Source organism: Mytilus trossulus, chromosome 1 (assembly GCF_036588685.1).
Source record: "Mytilus trossulus isolate FHL-02 chromosome 1, PNRI_Mtr1.1.1.hap1, whole genome shotgun sequence".
Classification (NCBI taxonomy): domain Eukaryota; kingdom Metazoa; phylum Mollusca; class Bivalvia; order Mytilida; family Mytilidae; genus Mytilus; species Mytilus trossulus.
The window spans coordinates 79083306-79108777 of NC_086373.1; the positions used below are offsets into that span (position 1 = coordinate 79083306).

General features: G+C 32.6%; 1 protein-coding gene across 1 annotated transcript; it reads right to left on the minus strand.

Annotated features, from left to right (window-relative positions):
* Positions 1 to 6964: 6964 nt before the first annotated feature.
* On the minus strand, positions 6965 to 25205 carry LOC134695881 (uncharacterized). The gene is made up of 4 exons (XM_063557390.1): positions 25092 to 25205; positions 22839 to 23599; positions 10580 to 10667; positions 6965 to 7212 (listed from the first exon to the last, which is right to left on the minus strand). Exons 2-4 carry the CDS (start codon positions 23517 to 23519, stop codon positions 6965 to 6967), a joined length of 1017 nt encoding a protein of 338 aa, XP_063413460.1. The 5' UTR covers positions 23520 to 23599; positions 25092 to 25205.
* Positions 25206 to 25472: the final 267 nt, after the last annotated feature.

Genomic DNA, 25472 nt, shown 5'->3' on the forward strand with positions numbered 1-25472 from the left:
TTGACAAACTATGAAAACGATAAAAAAAAACTAGAGGCTCTAAAGAGCCTGTGTCGCTCACCTTGGTATATGTGAATTAAACAAAGGAAGCAGACAGTTCATGACAAAATTGTGTTTAGGTGATTGTGATGTGTTTGTACATCTTACTTTACTGAACATTCTTGCTGCTTACAATTATCTCTATCTATAATGAACTTGTCCGTGTAGTTTCAGTGGAAAATGTTAGTAAAAATTTACAAATTTTATGAAAATTGTTAAAAATTGATTATAAAGGACAATAACTTCTTAGGGGGTCAATTGACCATTTTGGTCATTTTGACTTATTTTTGAGTCTTAAATTGCTGTACATTATTGCTGTTTACAGTTTATCTCTATCTATAATAATATTCAAGATAATAACCCAAAACAGCAAAATTTCCTTAAAATTACCAATTTAGGGGCAGCAACCTAACAACGAGTTGTCTGATTCATCTAAAAATTTCAGGGCAGATAGATCTTGACCAGATAAACAATTTTACCCATTGTCAGATTTGCTCTAAATGCTTTGGTTTTTGAGTAATAACCAAAAACTGCATTTAACCTCCATGTTCTATTTTTAGCCGTGGCGGCCATCTTGGTTGATTGGTCGGGTAAAAAAACACAATTTGAAAACTAGATACATCAATGACGATTGTGGCCAAGTTTGGATTAATTTGGCCCGGTAGTTTCAGAGGAGAAGATTTTTGTAAAAGATCATGGAGATTTACGAAAAAAGGTTATAAATTGACTATAAAGGGCAATAACTCCTAAAGGGGCCAACTGACCATTTTGACTTATTTGTAAATCTTACTTTGCTGGACATTATTTCTGTTTACAGTTTATCTCCATCTATAATAATATTCAAGATAATAACCAAAAACAGTCAAATTTCCTTAAAATTATCAATTTAGGGGCAGCAACCCAACAATGGGTTGTCTGATTCATCTAAACATTTCAGGGCAGATAAATCTTGACCAGATAAACAATTTTACCCCTGGTCAGATTTGCTCTGAATGCTTTGGTTTTTGAGTTATAAGCCAAAAACTGCATTTTACCCCTATGTTCTTTTTTTAGCCATGGCAGCCATCTTGGTTGGTTGGCCGGGTAACAAAACACAAATTTTAAACTAAATACATCATTGATGATTGTGGCCAAGTTTGAATTAATTTGGCCCGGTTGTTTCAGAGGAGAAGATTTTTGTAAAAGATCATGGAGATTTACGAAAAAAGGTTAAAAATTGACTATAAAGGGCAATAACTCCTAAAGGGGTCAACTGACCATTTTGGTCATGTTGACTTATTTGTAAATCTTACTTTACTGAACATTATTGCTGTTTACAGTTTATTTCCATCTATAATAATATTCAAGATAATTACCAAAAACAGTCAAATTTCCTTAAAATTACCAATTTAGGGGCAGCAACCCAACAATGGGTTGTCTGATTCATCTGAAAATTTCAGGGCAGATAGATCTTGACCAGATAAACAATTTTACCCCTGGTCAGATTTGCTCTGAATGCTTTGGTTTTTGAGTTATAAGCCAAAAACTGCATTTTACCCCTATGTTTTTTTTCTAGCCATGGCAGCCATCTTGGTTGGTTGGCCGGGTAACAAAACACAAATTTTAAACTAGATACATCATTGATGATTGTGGCCAAGTTTGAATTAATTTGGCCCGATAGTTTCAGAGGATAAGATTTTTGTAAAAGATCATGGAGATTTACGAAAAAAGGTTAAAAATTGACTATAATGGGCAATAACTCCTAAATGGGTCAACTGACCATTTTAGTCATGTTGACTTATTTGTAAATCTTACTTTACTGAACATTATTGCTGTTTACAGTTTATTTCCATCTATAATAATATTCAAGATAATAACCAAAAACAGTCAAATTTCCTTAAAATTACCAATTTAGGGGCAGCAACCCAACAATGGGTTGTCTGATTCATCTGAAAATTTCAGGGCAGATAGATCTAGACCAGATAAACAATTTTACTCCATGTCAGATTTGCTCTAAATGCTTTGGTTTTTGAGTTATAAGCCAAAAACTGCATTTTACCCCTGTGTTCTATTTTAAGCCATGGCGGCCATCTTGGTTGGTTGGCCGGGTAACAAAACACAAATTTTAAACTAGATACATCAATGATGATTGTGGCCAAGTTTGGTTTAATTTGGCCCAGTAGTTTCAGAGAAGATTTTTGTAAAAGTTAACGCCGGACGACAAGTGATGAGAAAAGCTCACTTGGCCCTTCGGGCCCGGTGAGCTAAAAAAGCGTCTGCAGTTAGACGTTTGTTAGTACAAACGCTACATTTGTTTCTTACTTCAACCTGATTTAACGAAGTATTTGTTTCTACGTTTGTAAAAAGTTTGTTTACCATCAACATTATTGAAAGTTCTAACAGGGTCAGTAAAGACTTATTAAACGATGTATTTGTTTCTACATTTGTAGCGTTTAGAAAACAACAAACGCGACACAACGTTTACAACATTTCGTTTAGAAAGAAATGCGGCCATATAGTTATAGCAGGTCTACTTTTTAGCTCACCTGGCCCGAAGGGCCAAGTGAGCTTTTCTCATCACTTTGCGTCCGGCGTCCGTCGTCGTCCGTCGTCGTCCTGCGTTAACTTTTACAAAAATCTTCTCCTCTGAAACTACTGGGCCAAATTAAACCAAACTTGGCCACAATCATCATTGGGGTATGTAGTTTAAAAATTGTGTCCGGTGACCCGGTCAACCAACCAAGATGGCCGCCATGGCTAAAAATAGAACATAGGGGTAAAATGCAGTTTTTGGCTTATAACTCAAAAACCAAAGCATTTAGAGCAATTCTGACTTGGGGTAAAATTGTTTATAAGGTCAAGATCTATCTGCTCTGAAAATTTCAGATGAATCGAACAACCTGTTGTTGGGTTGCTACCCCTAAATTGGTAATTTTAAGGAAATTTTGCTGTTTTTGGTTATTATCTTGAATAATATTATAGATAGAGATAAACTGTAAACAGCAATAATGTTCAGCAAAATAAGATTTACAAATAAGTCAACATGACCGAAATGGTCAAATGACCCCTTTAGGAGTTATTGCCCTTTATAGTCAATTTTTAACCATTTTTCGTAAATCTTATTAATCTTTTACAAAAATCTTCTCCTCTGAAACTACTGGGCCAAATTTAACCAAACTTGGCCACAATCATCATTGGGGTATCTAGTTTAAAAATTGTGTCCGTTGACCCGTCAAACCAACCAAGATGGCGACCATGGCTAAAAATAGAACATGGGGTAAAATGCAGTTTTTGGCTTATAACTCAAAAACAAAAGCATTAAGAGCAAAACTGGCATGGGGTTAAATTGTTTATCATGTCAAGATCTATCTGCCCTGAAAATTTCAGACAAATCGATAGTCAATTTTTAACCATTTTTCGTAAATCTTACAAAATCTTCTCCTCTGAAACTACTGGGCCAAATTTAACCAAACTTGGCCACAATCATCATTGGGGTATCTAGTTTAAAAATTGTGTCCGTTGACCCGTCAAACCAACCAAGATGGCGACCATGGCTAAAAATAGAACATGGGGTAAAATGCAGTTTTTGGCTTATAACTCAAAAACAAAAGCATTAAGAGCAAAACTGACATGGGGTTAAATTGTTTATCATGTCAAGATCTATCTGCCCTGAAAATTTCAGACAAATCGATAGTCAATTTTTAACCATTTTTCGTAAATCTTACAAAATCTTCTCCTCTGAAACTACTGGGCCAAATTTAACCAAACTTGGCCACAATCATCATTGGGGTATCTAGTTTAAAAATTGTGTCCGTTGACCCGTCAAACCAACCAAGATGGCGACCATGGCTAAAAATAGAACATGGGGTAAAATGCAGTTTTTGGCTTATAACTCAAAAACAAAAGCATTAAGAGCAAAACTGACATGGGGTTAAATTGTTTATCATGTCAAGATCTATCTGCCCTGAAAATTTCAGACAAATCGATAGTCAATTTTTAACAATTTTCATAAAATTTGTAAATTTTTACTAACACTTTCAACTGAAACTACTGGGCCAATCATTATAGATGGTGATATATGTACGCAGCAAGAATGTTCAGTAAAGTTAGATCTACAAGCACATCACCATCACCAAAACACAATTTTGTCACGAATCCATCTGTGCCCTTTGTTGAATATTCACATATACCAAGGTGAGCGACACAGGCTCTTTAGAGCCTCTAGTTTAAATTGTTATTTGGATGGAGAGTTGTCTCACTCCACATCTTCCTATATCTTAGAACAAACCCCAGATTTCATCCTAATATTAATATGCATAATAAATAAATTGTTTTGCTAATAAAAACACAGCGGAATGTGTGTTGGCCAATCGGAATAACGTATTATAACGAAACATACATGTGATGTTATCATATGTAAATATAAGCATCAAACGGAGAAAATTCAATGCTGTCTTAGATTATTTAAATATTTAGGTATCAACTTCCTCGTGCAAACTTGGTTTTAGACAATGCACAAATTCGTTACGTATATTTTAAAATAAATCTTTAGTTGATGATTTTGAAATTTTGTCAACACTATTGCTATCACTCCATTGGGCTTCGAAAAGATTGTGTGGGACGGTTCAGTGTCTTTTAGGTTTCAAAGTATAAAAATGTAGTTGACTTTGCAATGTTGTTGTCTGTGCATCAAACGTAGAAACCAATGTACGTGGGGTTTAATGTAAATTATTTTCATCTGAGTGAACGTTTGCAGGAACTATTATGTAATGACATTGATTACAACATTTATGAAAAATCAAATTACATTATCACAATTGATTCTCGTACATAGAACGTGCAGTCTATCGTAGCTGTCCGGAAGTGAATGTAATGACTTAGTTGTGGCATTTCATTTACAGACTAAATCAATAACTTTTTTTCGGTTAAACCAATATAAATATGATTTCATGAAGTAAACAGGTAAAAAGGGACTTCCAAAGACAATTAGTTAATAGGTAACTTATTAACTTACTACACAGGGGTGTTTTGTTCTAGCACTCTTTTTTGACGGCTTGCGTGTAGTATTAATTGGAACTGTTACCGTGCATTCGTGAATTATTGTGTTGTTCGGTCACTCGTTGAATATTTTTTTTCTATTTGAATTTTTCGATTAATTTTTTAAATACTCCTCGATACATAGTTATTGACAATTAAGTCCGTCAGTTTTAATTGTTTCCCGAAACTAACCCAAACATTTTTGTCAGATTGTAACCTTACTTTAATATATGATTGCATTTAACGAAAGAAAGATTCCTATTAATTTCGAGGTCAAATGTCAAGGTTGTACTTCTGAAAACGACTGAAAATTGTGTAGAAAAGTGTTTACCGGATGTTTAATGATCTTAAATAAAATACTACATCATTTTATTGGAATGCAAATCAGCTTGGATATGGTCACATGCAACGATAGGACGCTCTTGCTTCTATGTCTAAGGTTAAGGTCAAAATTACAAAAATAAATTAGAAGAAAAATGAACTGAAAATTGACTTTAGATGTATTTATAATAATTAGATTGCAATCTTACTTGGGAATGTGGTCAAAGAGGATGAAGAAGTGGTAATTTTCTGCTGATTTTCAAGTGACATATGTAAAGGTCAAGTGTATACAAAATATATCAATATAAGACATTATTCCTCCCAAAATCATGATTTACATTGTGCGCTGGGTATGTGGTCTTGTATCTACCGTACATGTGCTCACTATCAATTTATCATATCATAAACCATATTTTCCAAAATCAAATAAAACTCAGAATTTTCACAATTGACTATTTTCGTGCGGAAAAGAATTCTGAAACCTAATATGTTTATATGCAATATACGTTAGTTAACAGGTAAATGCTACATTGATCACATTATGATAGATTGATTGATGAAAAAATTATACGAATAACTAATATAACTTTATATTTTTAAAATAAACATGAGTATAATAAACCCAACTAATACAGATCAATAATAAAAATGCAGTATAACACACAATTGCAAACAATACAAAGAGATAAAATTGTAATTACAAAAGCGCATATGAACGAACAATTATACATCATGAAATTAATATGGATTAATTACCTTTTAGAATGTTTATTCAATAATGAAAACAAAGGAACAGGCTGTTATTGCGTCGTATTCTAAAAATATGCACATTGGAGTGCCACAAAATTGTCAACCAATAATTTTGATTTGTTTTCTTTATTAATTTTTCACCGTCATAACTAACGCAGTGACCAGATGTCCATGTGGTAAATTACATAGTTTAATTACCAGTAAATGTAAAGAGACATAAAATTGAGAATGAAAATGGGGATGTGTCAAAGAATCAAAAACCCGACCAAAGAGCAGATAACAGCCGAAGGCCACCAATGAGTCTTCAATGCAGCGTGAAAATCCCGCACCCGGCGGCTTTTTTCAGCTTGTCCCCTAAACAATTAAAATTATACACGACGAACAAAGAACAGAAGCTCCTGACTTGGGACAGGCGAAAAAAGCGGCGGGGTAAATTGTTTGACAACGACAATTAACTATTATAGTACATTGATAAGAAAGCTTTAAATTTTATCTGCAAAAAGAAAACAAAAATAAATAAATCTCTCAGACACAGATATTGCACTCGCTTGCATTTTAAGATATGAAGGGATATAACTCAAGAACATTAAAAAAAATGCAACCAAAATTCTAACTTTCTTCTGTGTTTTCTGGTAATATGTATTGAGTATACGTTTCATATCATTTGGTTGAGGCAAACGAAAGTTAAAGAACAGAAACAAATTTTGGATGTACGTACACACGGACAAGGGTAACATTAAATCCTCAGCTGCCGCGACGGCGGCATACGAAAGACAAAATTATAACAAAAACAAGTGGAACTACCTTGAGCAATACATGAATGCAATTATTCAATTTGTTATGCTGCATCTTTCTCACAAATGAAAGCTCTTGCAACAGTACATTGCATGTCATTCCACATATGACCGTATCGTCCAGCAAGTACCATACAATGCTGGTTACTATTGCCATTATCAGGCTGATTTAACGACATCCAGTCATAAAACAAGCCACTGCCGTGTAAATTTACAAGTACACCACTGTGTTCCCAAAGAAACGTGCCCTCAGTTTGTAGATCAGATCCTCCGATAAAATAATCTGTTTTGCCTAAAAGTACAAATTTTCAGTCTGTTAAGAAAATATTTCTGACCATAACTGAACAAACGATTACATAAAATATACATTCACTGTTAATAATCTGTAATCATAGAGTTGGACATAAAGAAAATCATAGTTCGTAGATCTTTTCTTCTTTTTCACAGATTAAAAAAATATTCATGTATTGTTACACATTTACTGGCGTTTTAATTTTCCTCTTTAAATTTAAGTATTGTAAAAAGCAGCCGTTGTCTCAATTTTTTTTTCTACTATGGCTTTGGCTTTTTCGAGGATACAAATTAAAATGAAATGTAAGCCTTTGACAGTGTCGACCACCAAATACTACAACTGTATACTATATCTATCGGGATTAAAGATCTAAAACAGTTCGAGTCATACCTATCTGAAAAGACACAGCTTATTAATATTAGAAGGTCGAATCTAAACTCATTAATGTCACAAATGAAATTCACCAAAGAAGTATTTTTGGACACTTGTTATTCTATGTTAACGATATGTCCGTCGGTCTTTAATATGACTGATACTTTTTCTATGAGTCTTGCCATCGACTTAAAAATTTGTAATTTATTATAAATTGTGATTTTGATTAAGAGTTGTCTCATTGGAACTCATACCACATCTTCTAATTACATAAGCTAAATGTGTGCCATTTTACTCGTTTTATAAGGACCTCGTTGGAATGATAAAAGTGGAAACGCTTTTTGGGGCAATCATTGGAAAGATATCAATTTAATTATAATTGATGTTAAATATATTAATTCACATAATTTAGCTAATATTTCTATGTTCATATTTTCAACCACACTTGGAAATATGTCATATTATTCCTAGTCGAATTTTACATTTTACACCTTTCAAACAGTAATATCCGCTTGATGTGGCTCGGTACTTATACATCCCGTCATTGTGCTATTGTAAATTATGGTATTCCGTTTTCGCCAATGTGCTTTGTCTATATGCCTTTTCTTTGTTGACATATTTATTCATTATCATATTAATTAAGATTATAACACAATATTGACGGATGTAACCCTATTTTTTGACATTTCATTTTTATATATATTATGTACTATAGCCAAAAACTAGGTTCAATCCACCATTTTGTATATAAGAAAATGCCTGTACTTAACTCAGAAATATGACAATTGTTATCCATTCGTGTGTTGTGTTTGAGCTTTAGGTTTCCCAGGAATGATGGACTGTTCGTTTGAATTTCCTTAGATTTCGGTATTTTTGTTATATTACCTATGGAAGCTGAATATCTTGATACAATAGTTGTTCACAATCTTTATCAACAATTATTCCCTATGTTCTCAATTATTATTGTAATCAAATTAATACGGAAGTTGTGCCATGTGCCTAGGAGAGTGATTAAAAAATAGTTAACTGCACTTTTTTTTTTTATCTAATGTACCATTATATTTTAGCCAATCCCATTTAGGGAAAGAGAATTATAGATTGACATGAATCTTGTACGTTAAATCTGATGAAAAATTGAGGATGAGGTACAATAAGAGTTATGGTCCGTTTGACTTTCCGCAATAATACATATATTTTGTTTTTATATTTTACGCTTTGTCTGCAACACATGATTGTATAGTACAGTAGTCTTTACAAAACAAATGACTTGATACTTTGGATTTTTTTTGGACTGGCTGTTCAACCATTTTTTTTCTTTATTACGAAAATATTAAGACTCACATAAGACTCACCAGTGACGCTCATATCAAAATGTTATAAATCAAACAAATACAAAGTTGAAGAGCATTGAGGATCCAAAATTCCAAAAAGTTGTGCCAAATACGGCTAAGGTAATCTATGTCTGGGATAAGAAAATCCTTAGTTTTTCGAAAAATTCAAAGTTTTGTAAACAGGAAATTTATAAAAATGACCACATAATTAATATTCCTGTCAACACCGAAGTGCTGACTACTGGGCTGGTGTAATTTACGTTTTTTTTTATCGAGTTAAGCGAGTCAATTGATATTTTATCGTGTGTTTTTCTATGTTGTGATGTTATGCTATTGTTTCAGAAAAAGGCAGAAGGTTTGATACCATTAAAACGTTTAATCCCGCTGCAAATGTTTGCACCTGTCCTTATTTAGGAATCTGATGTCCTTTCACAAATGATATCGGATATGTTCCTTACGTCGTAACTACAATCCCCTTCCCTTTCATGAATTTGACCTACCGAATTTGACTATTTACCGGATTTGTAATTACATAAGCAACACGACGGGTGCCACATGTGAAGCAGGATCTGCTTACCCTTCCGGAGCACCTGAGATCACCCCTAGTTTTTGGTGGGGTTCGTGTTGTTTATTCTTTAGTTTTCTATGTTGTGTCATGTGTACTATTGTTTTTCTGTTTGTCTTTTTCATTTTTAGCCATGGCGTTGTCAGTTTGTTTTAGATTTACGAGTTTGACTGTCCCTTTGGTATCTTTCGTCCCTCTTTTATAGCTTGTTGTTCAGTGTGAGCCAAGGCTCCGTGTTGAAGGCAACACATTTACATATAATGGTTTACTTTTATAAATTGTTATTTGAATTGAGAGTTGTCGTATTGGCACTCACACCACATCTTCCTATATCTATGACTTGAAACATCATTTTTCAATCTTTCAAGAACCATAACGCCTGAACAGTAAAAGTCAAAATCGTTATTATTGAACTTCACTTCCATTTTGTCATCAGTAATAACATGTTTTAATTTTTGTTTAAAAGCTTTGGTTGAACAGTTCATGAGTAAATGCACGGACACGACTGAAAACGCCATTTTTCAATATTTCAAGAACCATAACTCATAAACGGTAAAATTCAAAATCCTCATCCTCACCGACAATACACCTCAAAATTAATAACCGACATTTTTGTCACAAAAATCCGATTAAAAATTGTGTTCTTGTTTATTAAGGCTTTTCAAAACTGACTGTTTTGAAGATCAATATATATTTATTTGTCCAGTGCAATTACAGTTAAGAAAAACTATTGAGTAGTTCTTATTGTTTTCTAGAGTTTGCAGTCTTCGTTTCCTAAAAATATCATCTAATACTAGTATTTTTATTTTGTTTCTTTTGTTCACTCTCTTCTTTTTATTTGAGAATTCATCAAGTGTTTTACACTCAAATTATTAAGTCACATCTTGAATATGGTGATTAATCTGGCATCCTGGTCAAACTTTATGACATTAGACTTTCAAGCAATGAACCAGGATTCCAGGCTACATTGAGATTATAACTAGGAACCCATTAGGTTAACGATACGAATAATCCTATTGGAATTGAGTCATCCTCAAGCTGATATTGATTAGCTTTTAAGTACTTGAATGAAATGTGATAAAAAATAAAATTAAATTACCTAAAGTCCCTACATAATCTTTTACTAGCTGGTTTTCTTCCGCTGTTTCTAAGGTTGCTAAATAACCACCATTATTTTTACAAATTTCCTGTAATACAATTAGATATTTTGATTAAATAAGTTTAAACATAATTGTAAGTTATGAACACTTAGGGGACGACCATTTGATATTCTGCGAGGGGCCAGGAGGATTTTGAAAATAAATAACTCAGCCTTGATAATTGCAAAAATAAATGGTTTATTCTTTGGTAGTTTGAAAATAAATTACCTGACTTGGAATGTCTGGAAAATAAATAACTCAGCAGGTCTTTAGCTTCTTGGGCCTTCAGCGGTTCCAAAACCCTTCAAATTTTTTTTGCATCGCTTCGCTCGGCGAAATATGTTTGACAATACTTTGAAAAAGGCTACGTAGAACCAAACTTAAATACTATGTACATTGTATGTATGCAATACATGTATATTGGTTGGGTATATCAAGGAAATTATATATTTAAATATACAACTCCTTGGGTATATAAATGAATCTTTTCGAAAGAAAAATATATTATACTTAATCTAATTATACCAATTGTCTTTTATAATATATTATGTATTTGTGTTTCGTTTGTCCTGTCTCGTTATATGTATTATCTTAATATGTTTGTACATATTGTCCTTTTGTACACAAGTTTGTGTCTGAGGTTATGAATAAAATCTTGAATCTTAAAAGTTTTGCAGGGGATAATGATTAATTTTGATTAAATGATACACAATAACTTGACTGTACATGTATTATTCATAATTAACAAATATTTTTAAAATTGTATGTTTTCGAATATCATAAATATAGTTGTGAAAATGAATAATCAGTCCCTTGCTTTAATGAAAATGAAAAATCTTGCTTCAATAGTGAAGAAAATGAATAATCTGTCCTCTCAGTTTACAAAAATAAATAACCGATAAAAACAAATCCTCCTGCCTCCCCCCAGAATATCAAATGGTCGTCCCCTTATGGATTACTAGTACTTCATCTAACACGATATTCACATTTAATAAATGGAGTTTCATCAGTTGAATGAATTTGTATCTGTAAATAAAGGCAACAGTAGTATGACGGTGTTCAAAAAGTCATAAATCGATTGAGAGCAAACAAATCCGGATAACAAAACCAAACTGAGGGAAACATATCAACTATAAAAAGAAAACAAAGGAACAACAGGAACACCGAAGTGCAACAAAACCAAACGCCATATTCCTCAATATACAAAAAAAAATACGGCACTCAGTTTAATTGATAGTTGCATTGAATTCTTTCTATTAAACTCTAATATCATGCATTTATGTATAACGTTTGAAAAACTAGTAGCTTTCTTAAAAAAAAAAGCCAAACGTGAACACGATGTCGCTGACTGGTCAATAAAAAATGTTGCTGATTGTTTTCCTTTTGATTTGAAATGTTAGACTGCATATAAGTAATGATGATGAAAAACCACTTTTATTAAAAAAAAATATGATACTATAGTTACGAAAGTATGTACACATACCATAACAATTTACCTTTTATGCCTTCACTATTTTTTTGTTATTTATTACTTGTTTTTTTTCATTTTTCTCCTGATTAATATAAAAAGTTTTACTATTGTAATTTGTGTTATTCAAAATAGCTGTTAGTATATAAGAGGTCTTGTATGTTATTTTCGTGCTCAAGAACAAAGAACACATAATAATTTGCTTCACAGAGATAAACTTTAAATAATATTTAGACTTTCCATTTCTCTATTCCACCACTGCCATGAATTATAGTCATAAATAGACCAGCCTTTAACGCCTTATCTTGTTGGAGTTTCAGTTTTCCTCATTTTAAGGAGAAAAAAAACCTTTTGATACTAGTTTCAAAGCAAATCGATTTATAAAATATTTAAATGAAGCAGTTTTTCATAGCAGAAATAACTTATTAGTTTTGTTTAATTTTTGAAAATTGCACCAATTTGCCAAGATTTAGATGCAATAAAGAAAAAAAGAACTCAAAATAAATTAACATACATTCTTGATAATAAATCTTTTCCGAAAATTCAAAATTACTATTATATCATTATGAAGGATTTATTGGTGTACTTTTTTCATATATTATATTACTAATACGAAATATAAGCATAGATTTATCAAACGAATATAAAACCGTATACATTAATGAACGTCGCAATTGCACAATTATAGTCAAACATTAATTATGTAAGTTTGTTTAAATTATAGTAATTTAAAACAAACTAATTTGCTTTGTATCCTCTACAGTTTAGATTTATTATATTAAATTAGTTATGTGCAGCCCTGAAAAATCATCTACTATTAAAACCTAAGGGAAATAATATAACAAAACCTGTGGAACATTGTATAACATTATTTTACATTTCGATTCAGCTGGGAATGGTATATTTCAGAGGTTTACTTTGGTTTTACTTTATGTCTCAATTTTCAGTGGAAACCTTAATGATTTAATGAATATTCATTTGGTGCTAACGCCCACTTTTGTTAGTATCTATTAATGAAATTAATTATTGTTTATAGAAATATCACATGGAAAATGCTTAGAAAAACAATCAGTTAGTTTTGACAGATAATGCGCAATAGCACATGGTGCATCGCGTACAGTTAGGTGCCTTTTAAAAAAAAACGTATTGTTAAGTAATCATTTTTAAATATCTATCCATGTATATATCTATCTTCTATCTACATAATCAGTCATTTTGCAGCAATTTAATGTTACGAGCAGAAAAATAAAATATTTATATATTGTTTGTGTTATTTTGCGTGTGAATTGTTACCCTGGTTTGTATATTTTTGGTAACAGTATGTCCACGTTATACATACTTAGTGCTTAGGATATTTGAGTGAACGAGTAGGTATATAAGTCTGTTCTTTTAATGTTGGTAGTTGGTTCCATTGTACTATTGAGTGCAGATAAAATAAGAATGCAGAATACATATATCTTGGAATGCTGTTTGATGTAATAAGAATATCCATGTGTAGCTTGCTAATTGAGGGAGTATAATTTTAAAGAATGCCACTAGTCTGTTTTGTATCCGTTTGTAGTGTGGGCCACAGTAGATATTCATATTTGAGATAAAGCTGGTATGGTGGTATATGTTAAATGCATAGCGAACAGCTCTACTTTAAATCGTCTAAATTTAATATGCTAATTTGATTTTGTTGTTGAGTACCCCATACACAAGAGCTGGTTTAAGCTTGAGTCGGACTAATGATGTGTATACCCTTTGATTTATTTGTTGGAAAAATACTTTGAGGTAACGTTTTTGGTTTTATATTATCTACATGTGAAAACAATATGTGGTTTGATTGTCAACGAGACAACAGCTATCGGTCAACGTGTTAATTAAATTAAAGATTTGACTGGCATGGTCATCCCTAAATATTTTGTAGATATTATTTTGCATTGTCACAATGAAGGATGTAGTCATTATAGACTGGTTACCTTTTTGAGTGATTCAGAGTACAGAGCATTTGTCTGAATTGTACGACACTAACCAATCTTTCTCCTATTTACCGTTGAATAAAATTCCGGTTGTAGTATTGATGCATCAGCTTTGTTTTTGGTGTTTCTAATAATGATGTTTCATCGTCAAATCAATTAACCATGTGCCTTGTTGTAATTATCGTTGTAATCATTAATGTTAAAATTAGGAGTTCAATTTGGTCAAGGACAGTGCTCCGTGACACAAAATGTTACTCCGATTTTCTCTGATTTATCTTGGTCCAGCATGACTTTTTTTGTGTTTATGTAGAGTAACATCAATCAACCCAATGTATTGTCAAGGCCGTTATTGTATTGTATACATGCATTTCGTGAGTGAATATCTCAATCACTTTTGTCTTTGGCAAAGTCCATCACAACTACATCATATTGTATGTATTTGTTGTCTTTTGTCTGGTCCTGTATGAAATGTTTTGATTGTGTCTCAAATGAGCGTTTTGATCGAAAGTCATAATTATTATAGATGGTATAATCATATTGTTTCTTTTAAGGTGTTTAGTTATTTGACTAGTTATTACAAATATATGTTCCATTATATTGCAAAATATACATATAGGCTGATGGGCTGTAATTTATAGCATTGTGTTTGTCTCTAATTTTTGGAATGCAGAAAACATTGATGTTTCCAGTCTGTTGATTTCTCAACTTATTCGATATTCAAGAGCTTGTACCTCCTACTCAGACTTTGTAAAACGTCATCATTGTCTGAGTAGAAAGTTTTCAAAATTTAAAAATTTTCATCGGAAGGTACCAATACCTTGTTGATAAATATTCCGTATCAACTTCACAGATAATACACGATGGTTTATGTAGAGATTCTGCGTACTGATGTTGTTTATAATCTTAACAACGTGTTTTAAAGCTCTTTCATTTGTCTGTGTCCTATCATTAATATTACTTTTACTGTTGAATGGTTTTATGTGATATCCGTTTGACGTGGCTCGGTACTTATACATCTCGTCAGTGTGGTTGTATTGTCTTTCATTTTTTGGTGGTGTTTTGTATATGCGACTTTTTGTATTTCTTTGGTTCTAATAACGAGACTCTGTACTCTAAAAGATCTCGTCAGTATGATATTGTTCTATTTCATATCAGTATGATATATTTCTATTATGAATTACAAAATACGTTAAACCACAAACGTCAAATAGTTATCAAAGGTACCAGGATTATAATTTAGTACGCCAGACGCGCGTTTCGACTACATAAGACTCATCAGTGACGCTCAAATCAAAACTATTTAAAAACCCAAAAAGTACAAAGTTGAAGATCATTGAGGATCCAAAATTCCCACTCATTCAATCGCTTAGTGGAATTAACTATTAGTTGATTCTTATAAATTCTAGATATAACTTATAGACTATTTTAAATCTCGCTCTATTTCTGAAATTTATTCTTACATACTTTTTATCTCTTTAACCCTGTACACTAACATCGCCTATGTAAATTTTATAATTGTTTGTATGCACATTGAACGACAAATCTATGTGACGTATAAAATTTTCGCTGACGTCAGACACACAAATCAATGAATGTGTTTGTAAATAGATGTTTTTGTGTTCTGTTTAATTGTTACTTTTAAAATTGTTATACGATGATGACTGATATACCCATATTTAGACTAATTTATTTATTGTGTCTGTTTAGTTAACTCATCAATATAATGATGTGAATATCCATGGATGGTACCAGCGGAATTCGAACCCACAATCTCGGGATCTAAAGGCAGCGCTCTAACCCATTGAGCCAAAGAAGATCTCCCCCAACTCAACTAGTTAGACTACCTTTATATCCCCAGGTCTACAACACTCTTCCCCTTTTTCTTTTTTTTGGGCTGCGTACCATCCATCCGAGCAACTCGCAGGTCCACTACCTGTACAACCCCGAGACATCTACTCGGAAATCCTCTGGCCAGTTCCACCTAGATATGTCATGGTCATCCTGACCGCTGGTCAACCACCATGACCCCATATCAAACTGCCAGGCACCTATATACACTTATTTGTACAAGTAGTAATTGCTCGCAGCGCCAATGATGTGAATATCCATGGATGGTACCAGCGGGATTCGAACCCACAATCTCGGGATCTAAAGGTAGCGCTCTTTTTAACCAATTGAGCCAAAGAAGATCTCACCTAACTCAACTAGTTAGACAACCTTTATATCCCCAGGTCTACAACAGTAAATATAAGAGAATTTGATATGACTTTCATCAAAGTGAGAGAGTAAGCGCTATAAAACCAGGTTTAATCCACCATTTTCCACATTTGAAAATGCTTGTATCAAGTCAGGAATATGACAGTTCTTGTCCATTCGTTTTAGATGCGTATTGTTATATGATTTTGCCACGTGATTATGGACTTTCCGAATTGGTTTTCCTCTATTAAGTTCAGTATTGTTGTGATTTTACTTTTTGATATTAAAATATTTAATAATAAGATTTTTATAGAAAATCCACAGCCTTTATCCTTGTACTCGTATATTTGGCAATTTAATGACTGATAGGTATAGGATTATTGCATGCAGTGCTAGCATTGATTTCATTAAAACAAGTTTATACACGTAGTTATTGGTTAAAGCAAATATAAATATGGCCAAAATCAAGTAATCCTTTTAGGGTGCGCTCGACTTTAGTGACTCAGCACGATGTGATTTGGAATTTACAGGTTGCTTAGAACATTTTGTAAAAAATAAACACTGGCACATCATAGAAAATCAAGTGAGTAATTTATGTTTCAAATTTTAAAACAAAAATCTCTGTATAAAAGGCTGTGGATTTTCTATAAAAATCTTGATTTATTTGCCACAAAGTCCTCTTTTTCTATCAAATGCAATGAAACAGTAAACAATAATGCTTTGCATCAAGTTTCCCCTTGGAATATGTACTAAATGGTCTATCTCTATTATTCATTATATCTGTAGTTTTGATACAATATGGTTTGAAAAATTCGTACAAAAATGGCTACAGAAGGGTACATAAACCTTAAGAATCCTTGCAACAACTCTTTGAGGGTCAGTAGGTGGCCTGTTGCAAGGCAAAAATTCTATTTCTACTAATATACCCTCATTTTCCAGTGGCAGTCCAAATTTCCCCGACCATCATCCCAGTATTATATCAACCTACCTATTGCATTTATTGTGAACTTGTTCTCGTCCTGAATATGCATTAAATAATTGCCACTGGACGTTGAGCAACCAACAATCAATCAATCTTTTATTAAGTTATTTGCTTTCAGATCTACAAATGAGTTAAAACAAGGATGAATTCATTGTCCATCGAGTGGTTTAAGTGTAAAGACGTCTTAAACAGTCAGAGAAACGCATGATCTTTAGAATGCCAAAATACTAGTAAACAGTATCGACAGAACAAAATATCTCGAGGTTGCACTGGGTTTTTGTATATTGATTAAAAAAATTGTAAATAGGACAAGGTTCGCACACCTTTACACATAAAAGAGGGACAAAAGATACCAAAGGGACAGTCAAACTCATTAATCAAAAACAAACTGACAACGCCATGGCTAAAAATGAAAAAAGACAATAGTACACATGACACAACATAGTAAACTAAAGAATAAACAACACGAACCCCACCAAAAACTAGGGGGAATCACATAAAGCATATATGTTTAGTATGTGTTTATCTTTTTTCAAAATCAATGTTAGTACCGATTAAAACAGTAAAATATACACACTGCAAGACATTCGTCCTAAAAGGGAGAAAATCGAAATCTGACTTCAAAATTATGATTTCCAGGGAGTGGGGTATAGGTAAGTTACTAACGTCCACAATGTATTTTTTTTAACAGTTGTTTGATTTGTTTTGTTATGGAATTCATCATGCAACATATGCTAACGAATACAGTCTGCAGTATTGACCAAAAGAGTAATTCGTTAATGGTATAAAACATTACATATGTTCACTTTCTTTTTTTGTTTTTATTATTTCGTATAGAATGTCTTGAAGGCTTTTTTTAATTGTGAACCCACATCCTTTATTTCACCTGTCAAAGTTCGTGTAAACTGTCTGTACCGAGACTCTCCGTAAATCTCTAATAATACTTAGATATGTCCACGTCTGGCAGTTGTTGAAATTCAAACCGACTATTTCAGAGCACGCACACACACACACTTCAAAGTAAAGTACATTAGAGCTTACTAGTTTTCAAATGGAAAATCTTCGGATATTTACAATGGGTACAATTAATGGAGAATATGGCACGACCTGAACAACAATTAAATCTTGCATTAAATGCACAATTTCAATCGATATATTTACCTTCCTATATGACAAAATGATAGTTTTGCGTGTCACAATTACCAGAAACACTACACGGTATTAACGATGTCCTGTTTAAATGGAAGTTTTGTTTTAAAAATGTACTCGATGTTTCTAAGAGTAATTTTATTCCTTTTCCACGATTTTACATTTTAAAATAGTGATGAATTAAAGGGTTCAAAGTATACACAGATTTAACGCAAAGATATTTTTACAAATTAACTGAATTTTTAAGTATGATTGAAATGATTTTGATAACGTCTACATGAATATTAACTTCTAACATTTTTATTTTACTTTTTGGAAGACAAAAACCAAAATCATTGCAAACCATAATAATTACATATAGGCAGGATGACAGACTTGTTTTTAAGGAAAAAATTCATATGCAAGAACCCAAAATTACACGAAGAAAAAAAGCCACATCTGTTGTTCATATTTCTGTATAGTCATATTTAAAAACACTTTAGAGAAATAATGAAGGAACAGTTTCTAAATTAATGTATTATGTCCAAAACATTATATTGTTGATATAAACAGCGTTAAATGATGGGGAAGGTGTTCATAATTTAGTGCTATTTTTTGTTGGCACTATAATGTAAAAATGATTGATATAAATTCACTTTTCATTTTCATTTGGTTACATAGATAGTTCTTAAGGGGTATATTTTATTCTTAGATATAACTAGTGTTGAATTGGTAACCTTTTAGAATAGTAGCAAGTTTATTTGAAGGATCGATGAGGTTCCCAGGGCAAAGAACATCTCCTTAAAAATTAGGTTGTGCAATCCCGTTTGAAATAAGTTTTCTACAGGTAGCGCCCAAATGGGTCTTCGGGTATCTGTGATGAGTTTATTTAGCTGGCCCTTTGAAATATGAGGATATCACAACCAACCTCCAAAACATATAATGAAGGGGAGTCGAAAAAATGAGGCGGGGATTAACATGTTTTCAATCCTACCCAATACAATGTTGAATAAAATAACACAAAAGCAATATGCATCGTTAAACTCAGTTATAAAAGAAGTCCGACCCCAATGTTAAACAAGAAAACAGAAGAAAATTACAATGATGTACATAAATTAATAAAGAGACCTAATTGAATGATTATGTTTTCATTATGTGAAAATCTAACACCTAAGGGTTCAAGTATCATATATTATCATAAATATATGAGAAGAGCATAACCCGTATCCTGCTTATTGTTTCATTGTTAATTGTCTTTATATATGCTGCAAAGATTAATCAAACTGTGGTTATTCGCCAAAACCTGTATTATATTTTCCTCAACCTATGTCTATGTGGTTATATATGGCGGTAGGAGTATGAGACTCTATTCAGTGGCTGTTTTAGATCTGATCTTGCTTCCAACAATGTGATAGCACCCCACCATTTAGAAGTTATCATTAGTTGTCACACATACACACTACACTTATAAAAGGCAAGGTATACAGGGGAATAAGCGGGAGGTGTCCACTTCCAAAGTGTACACGAATAATGAGTTCCTTTTATTCAAATGAAGTACTAATATAGGGGGAACTTGATCTAATATGTTGTAATATAGGGGGAACTTGATCTAATATGTTGTAATATAGGGGGAACGTGATCTAATATGTTGTAATATAGGGGGAACTTGATCTAATATGTTGTTAAGAGTTTGCATTTAACCCATCAGATACAAGAAATGATAGTGCTCATTATTAGTATTATCTTTATATAAAGTCAGTGCAGGAGGATAAATCACTGTAGTGTACATAATGAAGTCATCATTATTGAGAGCATATATATCATCCAAATATCTTAAAAATGTTACTAGTATAACATTGCTGTATCAAATGTTGTTTCGATGGGTCTTTCCTGAATTCAGTCATGAATTATTGTAACTCGTTAAATATAGAAAAAGATACACAATAAACGGAAATACAGTATAAAGAAGCGGCCACCTGGAATCAAAGAAGCTGAAGTTTATTTTTTAATTCAATAAATTAATCATTCCATGATTTAAATTGCACTCCAGACGCCCATGTCGTCAACAAAAGACTCATTAGTGACTTTTAATTATTTTCCTTGCTCAAAGAATAAATATGTTATGTGTTGTATATTTTAAAAGCAAAGTTTAAGCCTCGGTCACACCTTACCAGATAGCTCGAACGGACGCCTAACGGATAACGTTTTTTTCAATCCGTCCAAGTTCGTTAGACGTGCGTTCTCATCCGTTAGACGTCCGTCCATATCAGTTGCATGTCCGTTAAGCGTACGTTTTATCCGTCGACGTCCGTTCTGTCCGGTAGAAAATTTTGAGCATGTTCAAAACTTTGAACGGACATTCAATGGATAAAATGTCCGTTGAACGTCCGTTTTGTACGGTACTCGTACGTTATGTTTCTGTTTTGTATCCGTTACGTGTCCGTTATACATCAGTTGGAGGTCTGGAAAATAAATTTACCAACGTACTACTACCGGACGTTTAACGGATAAAACGGATGTTGAACTTTTGAGAATCGGACTTCTACCGGACGTATAACGGATAAAACGGATGATGAACGGATCAGACACGGATAAATGCAAATTGAAAATTACGCGTCAGCAATACCAATTATTGGTATGTCAGATTTCTCAAGGGTCATGAATTTTTATTATTCACAATCGATCTTAGAGTCGAGGCACGTCTTCACAATCAAGCAGCTTTTATTCAGGCCAGACAGTAGAAGAACAAACCAAAAACAGTTACACAGAAACATTTTGATTAGTTATGCGATATACTATTATTATTATTATTGTTGCCTTTAATTTTTCCGTATATCTTGTTCATCCGTTTTATCCGGTACGCTTCCGTTAGGTGTCTGTTTTATGCGGTACTCGTCCGTTGGATTAACGTTCGACATCCGTTCTGTCCGGTACGTTTCCGTTTCTCGTACGTTGCATTTTCGGTGTGTGTCCGTTAGTTATCCGTTACACGTCCGTTTTATTCTGTCGGTACATCAACGGACTCCAAACGTATAACAATTTTGTCAATGGACAACTTTTATTTTCATCCGTTATGCCTCCGTTTGTGTTATCCGGTAAGGTGTGACCGAGGCTTTAGGTAAACTTAAAAAAAGTAAACTTGAGGTTTGGCAATGAATTTTTATTTTTTGCCAAGTAAACATTTCTCATGTGGGGTCATTTTATAGCTTGCTTGTTTGTGTGGTATGGGTTCTTCGCATAGTTGAAGGACGTACAGTGACCTAGAGTTGTTATCTTTTATGTCATTTGGTCTCTGGAGGAAAGTTGTCACATCGGCAATTACATCACGTCTTATTTTCATTTATAATTATCTTTTGAAACCTCAATCAAGAGTAGTCATAAAGAAAAGCTTTTTGTCTTTTCGTTCTGGAGTAATTGGTTATTCATTAAATTCACTTCTTAAGTCATTGAACGCGACATAAAACAGTTCCATATATTTCACATCTTAATTAAATTATCAGTGCATTGCAAGGACATGATTTATTTGCTTTTAACAAAAGTGAAATAAAATATATTTTTTTTCTATGTTAATATTGATTGAACTTTTATGGTAATATGTTTTCCAAAGCGCCACAGTTACTGACTAGCATCTCAAATGCTAGGTGAAAGAGTATGTGTTAAGTGGTAATACTTGTTTAAAACTCTCAAAACTAATCGATTATCATTCAAATGTATTAAAATTTCATATTTGTAGATAAAGTTATTTTTTTCTTTCAAATATGTAGAACTATAATACTTAGGGACGACATCATAAGATCAATGAAGGATAAAATTCTTAATTCAAATAGTTTGGGGTGGGGGTTGAAATGCTGCAAGATTTGGTTATCTGACATTGATTTTTTACATGTATCCATAAAGGTCAATTGAACTTTTGATGTCGCCCCTTAAGCGTACAATATAAAGTTAAAATTCCTTGTTTAAAGCTATTTAGTGATCAAAGAGGGGAAGAAACCTACCTTCAATCTGAGATAAACAAAATTAAGTAAATGATTTTAACTTCAAAGTAAACATGTACTGTTTCACGAGAATTGGTTAAAACTGTTGTTCTTAAACTTTGTTATTTTTTCTAAAGGACACATATTGCTTTAGCAGTATTTCGGTTGTTTTGTCTTCTAATACATAATGTTAAAGACAAACAAAAGTTTTATCTATTCACAATGACTTAAAAATTTAGTCACGAAGGTATATCACTACAAAAATGTTTACCTCGATGTAAAATAATAGTTTCTAAATCTCATATCCCAATCGATGATACCAAATTATTGAATATCTAGAAAATAAAAACAAAAAATGTACAATTCCCAACCGAGTTAATTACGAGTTTTAATAAGAATATTATCGGTAGAACAGGTGTGTTTTTTTGTTCTTTTTGTGTCGCTTCTAGCTTCTTAAATATTTGCATCTTAGCTCAAAACAACAATAAATCAATAAAATCTGCACCTTACCGACGCATTTTTCCATTCCTGCTTAGTAGTAGTATCTGGAGGCGTAATTCGATAACAGCTGTCACCCACCAATATCCAGTCTGGGTCACATGATAATTGTTTACTTGTTAACTGGGACGTCGGAATCGTTGTTTCGGATGAAGATTGAAATTCTAGAGAAGTTCTTATTATCTTTGAAGTTGTTGTCGTTTCTGGTATGAAATCCACAGTATATGTTGTTATCTTTGAAGTTGTTGTCGTTTCAGGTATGAAATCCACAGAATCTGTTGTTTTCTTTGAAGTTGTCGTTTCAGGTATGAAACCTACAGAATATGTTGTTATCTTTGAAGTTGTTATCGTTTCTGGTATGAAATCTACAGAAGTTGTTATCTTTGTAGTAGTTGTCGTTTCTGGTATGAAATCCACAGAAGTTTTTGTCATTTCTGGTATGAAATCTACAGAAGTTGTTATCTTTGAAGTTGTCGTTTCTGGTATGAAATCCACAGAAGCTGTTGTCGTTTCTGGTATGAAATCTTCAGAAGTTGTTGTCGTTTCTGGTATGAAATCCACAGAAGTTGTTGTCGTTTCTGGTATGAAATCCACAGAAGTTGTTGTCGTTTCTGGTTTGAAATCTACAGAAGTTGTTATCTTTGAAGTCGATGTTGTTTCATGTATAAGATCCGCAGAAGTTTTTCTTAACATTTGGATCGTTGTCGTTTTAGGTACTAAATCTACATGAGCTGTTGTTATTTGTAAAGTCGTTGTCGTTTCAGGTATAAAATCTAATAGTGAAAAAATTACTCTTAACTAAAAGTTTGTTCAGAATGCTTTATATATATATATTACAACATATAACATGATAAATATTATGACGACCGACTTTTAAGTGTGTTGTTATACTTTGTTGTTTCACACGTTTCCAGTATAAGATAGCAAACGCTTATGTTTAACCCTGCCATATTTTAAATGTGCCTGTCCAGAGTTAGAAACCTGTAAGTCAGTGGTTGTCGATGTTTGCTATTTGCCATTAAAGAGGGGCGAACAATACCCGAGGGACATTCAAACTCAAAGATCGAAAAAAAAATGACAACGCTATGGCTTAGAAAGAAAAGACAAACAGACACATAACAGTACACACAACTACAGACTAAGAAACACGAGCCTACCTTCATAATTGTTTTTTCTGTTAATGTTTTGTACATTTATCGGGCCATTGTTATTTATTGTTTATTTTTTTTTACATTTTGTCATGTCAGTGCAATTTATAGCTTACTTTACATAAAAGGTTTGCTCATTGTTAATGGCAGTACGATATCCTTTTTGTATTTTTGTTCATCTGATGAGTTAAGCTTTTTTCAACTGATTTATATAGTTCGGACTTATGGTGTACTCTGTCCCAGGTAAGGGGATGTTTGGGATCCCGCTTACATGTATCACCCCGCCACATTATGTATGTAAGTGTCTGTCCAAAGTCAGGGTTTTTTAATGTGTAACAGATTTGTGTTTCGTTCATTATTTTTCTCGTTTGAATTGTTCTACATTTGTACATTGTCATTTTAGGACCTTTCGAAGCAGGGCTTTGTTCATTGTTGAAGGCCGCACGGTGATTTATAATTGTTAATTCTGGTCTCTTGTGGAGAGTTATCTCATTGGCAATCATGCCACATCTTTTTTATATTTGTTTGCTTGAATCCTCAAACGGACTCTGTTGGATAGATGTATATTTAAAACATAAAAGAAATGTGAGTGTATACATTTCATCTCTCTAACGCCTCTATGGTCTCATGTTGTCATGCTTGCATCAAGAACTTTGTTTGTTGATACCTGACCAGGTCCGACTTAAGACTTTTCATTTGTTTCTTCACCGCTTATCATGAGTCTGTTTTTATTTGTAGAAATGCACATAATTTCTGCCGTAGTGTACCGACTTCACAGTTGGTTACTGATTTTCACGACACCTTACCACTTTCAAATATATAATGCAATCACTTAAACGTAACAATTTATTGTATATTTTAAAACCTTAGCAAACTTTTGAGTTACCCTATATATAGTCACTTAAAAAAATCCCACTTGTTTTTTTATATAAATTTTAACAAATGGTGACAAATTTAAACCAGCAGCTTGTCTTAGTTTAAATTGATTATTATTATATGACTTTTATGAAACTTTTCTTAAAACAGACAATTTTAAAACAATATTTACTTCAAAATAAAATTCAGACAAATAGATTCATTTATAAAAAAATAATACATATAACGCAAAGAAACTAACCTTTTCGTACATAATAATATGTACCCGAATACTTAATACAATTCACAGTGTTGGATACCTTTATATTATGCAGTTGACAGGCTCCATTTTGATTGAAGAAAAAAGAGACACAGGTTAAAGTTAAAGCACAAACTTTAGCACATATAAATGCTGATCTAGTACTATTGAGAGTTATTAATTTTCCATCATTACATAAAACATCGCTGAACACATGTTCTTTTTTGTAAATATCCACTAAAATTAAGTTTCCATCTGTTATCCACCAAAAGGAAAATATTGTGAAAAACAAAATAAAATGTCTCATTTTTAAGTCAGTTGATATTTCTCGAAATACCATGTTATTATATTTGAACTTTCACGATTCCATCAATTTGATTGGTT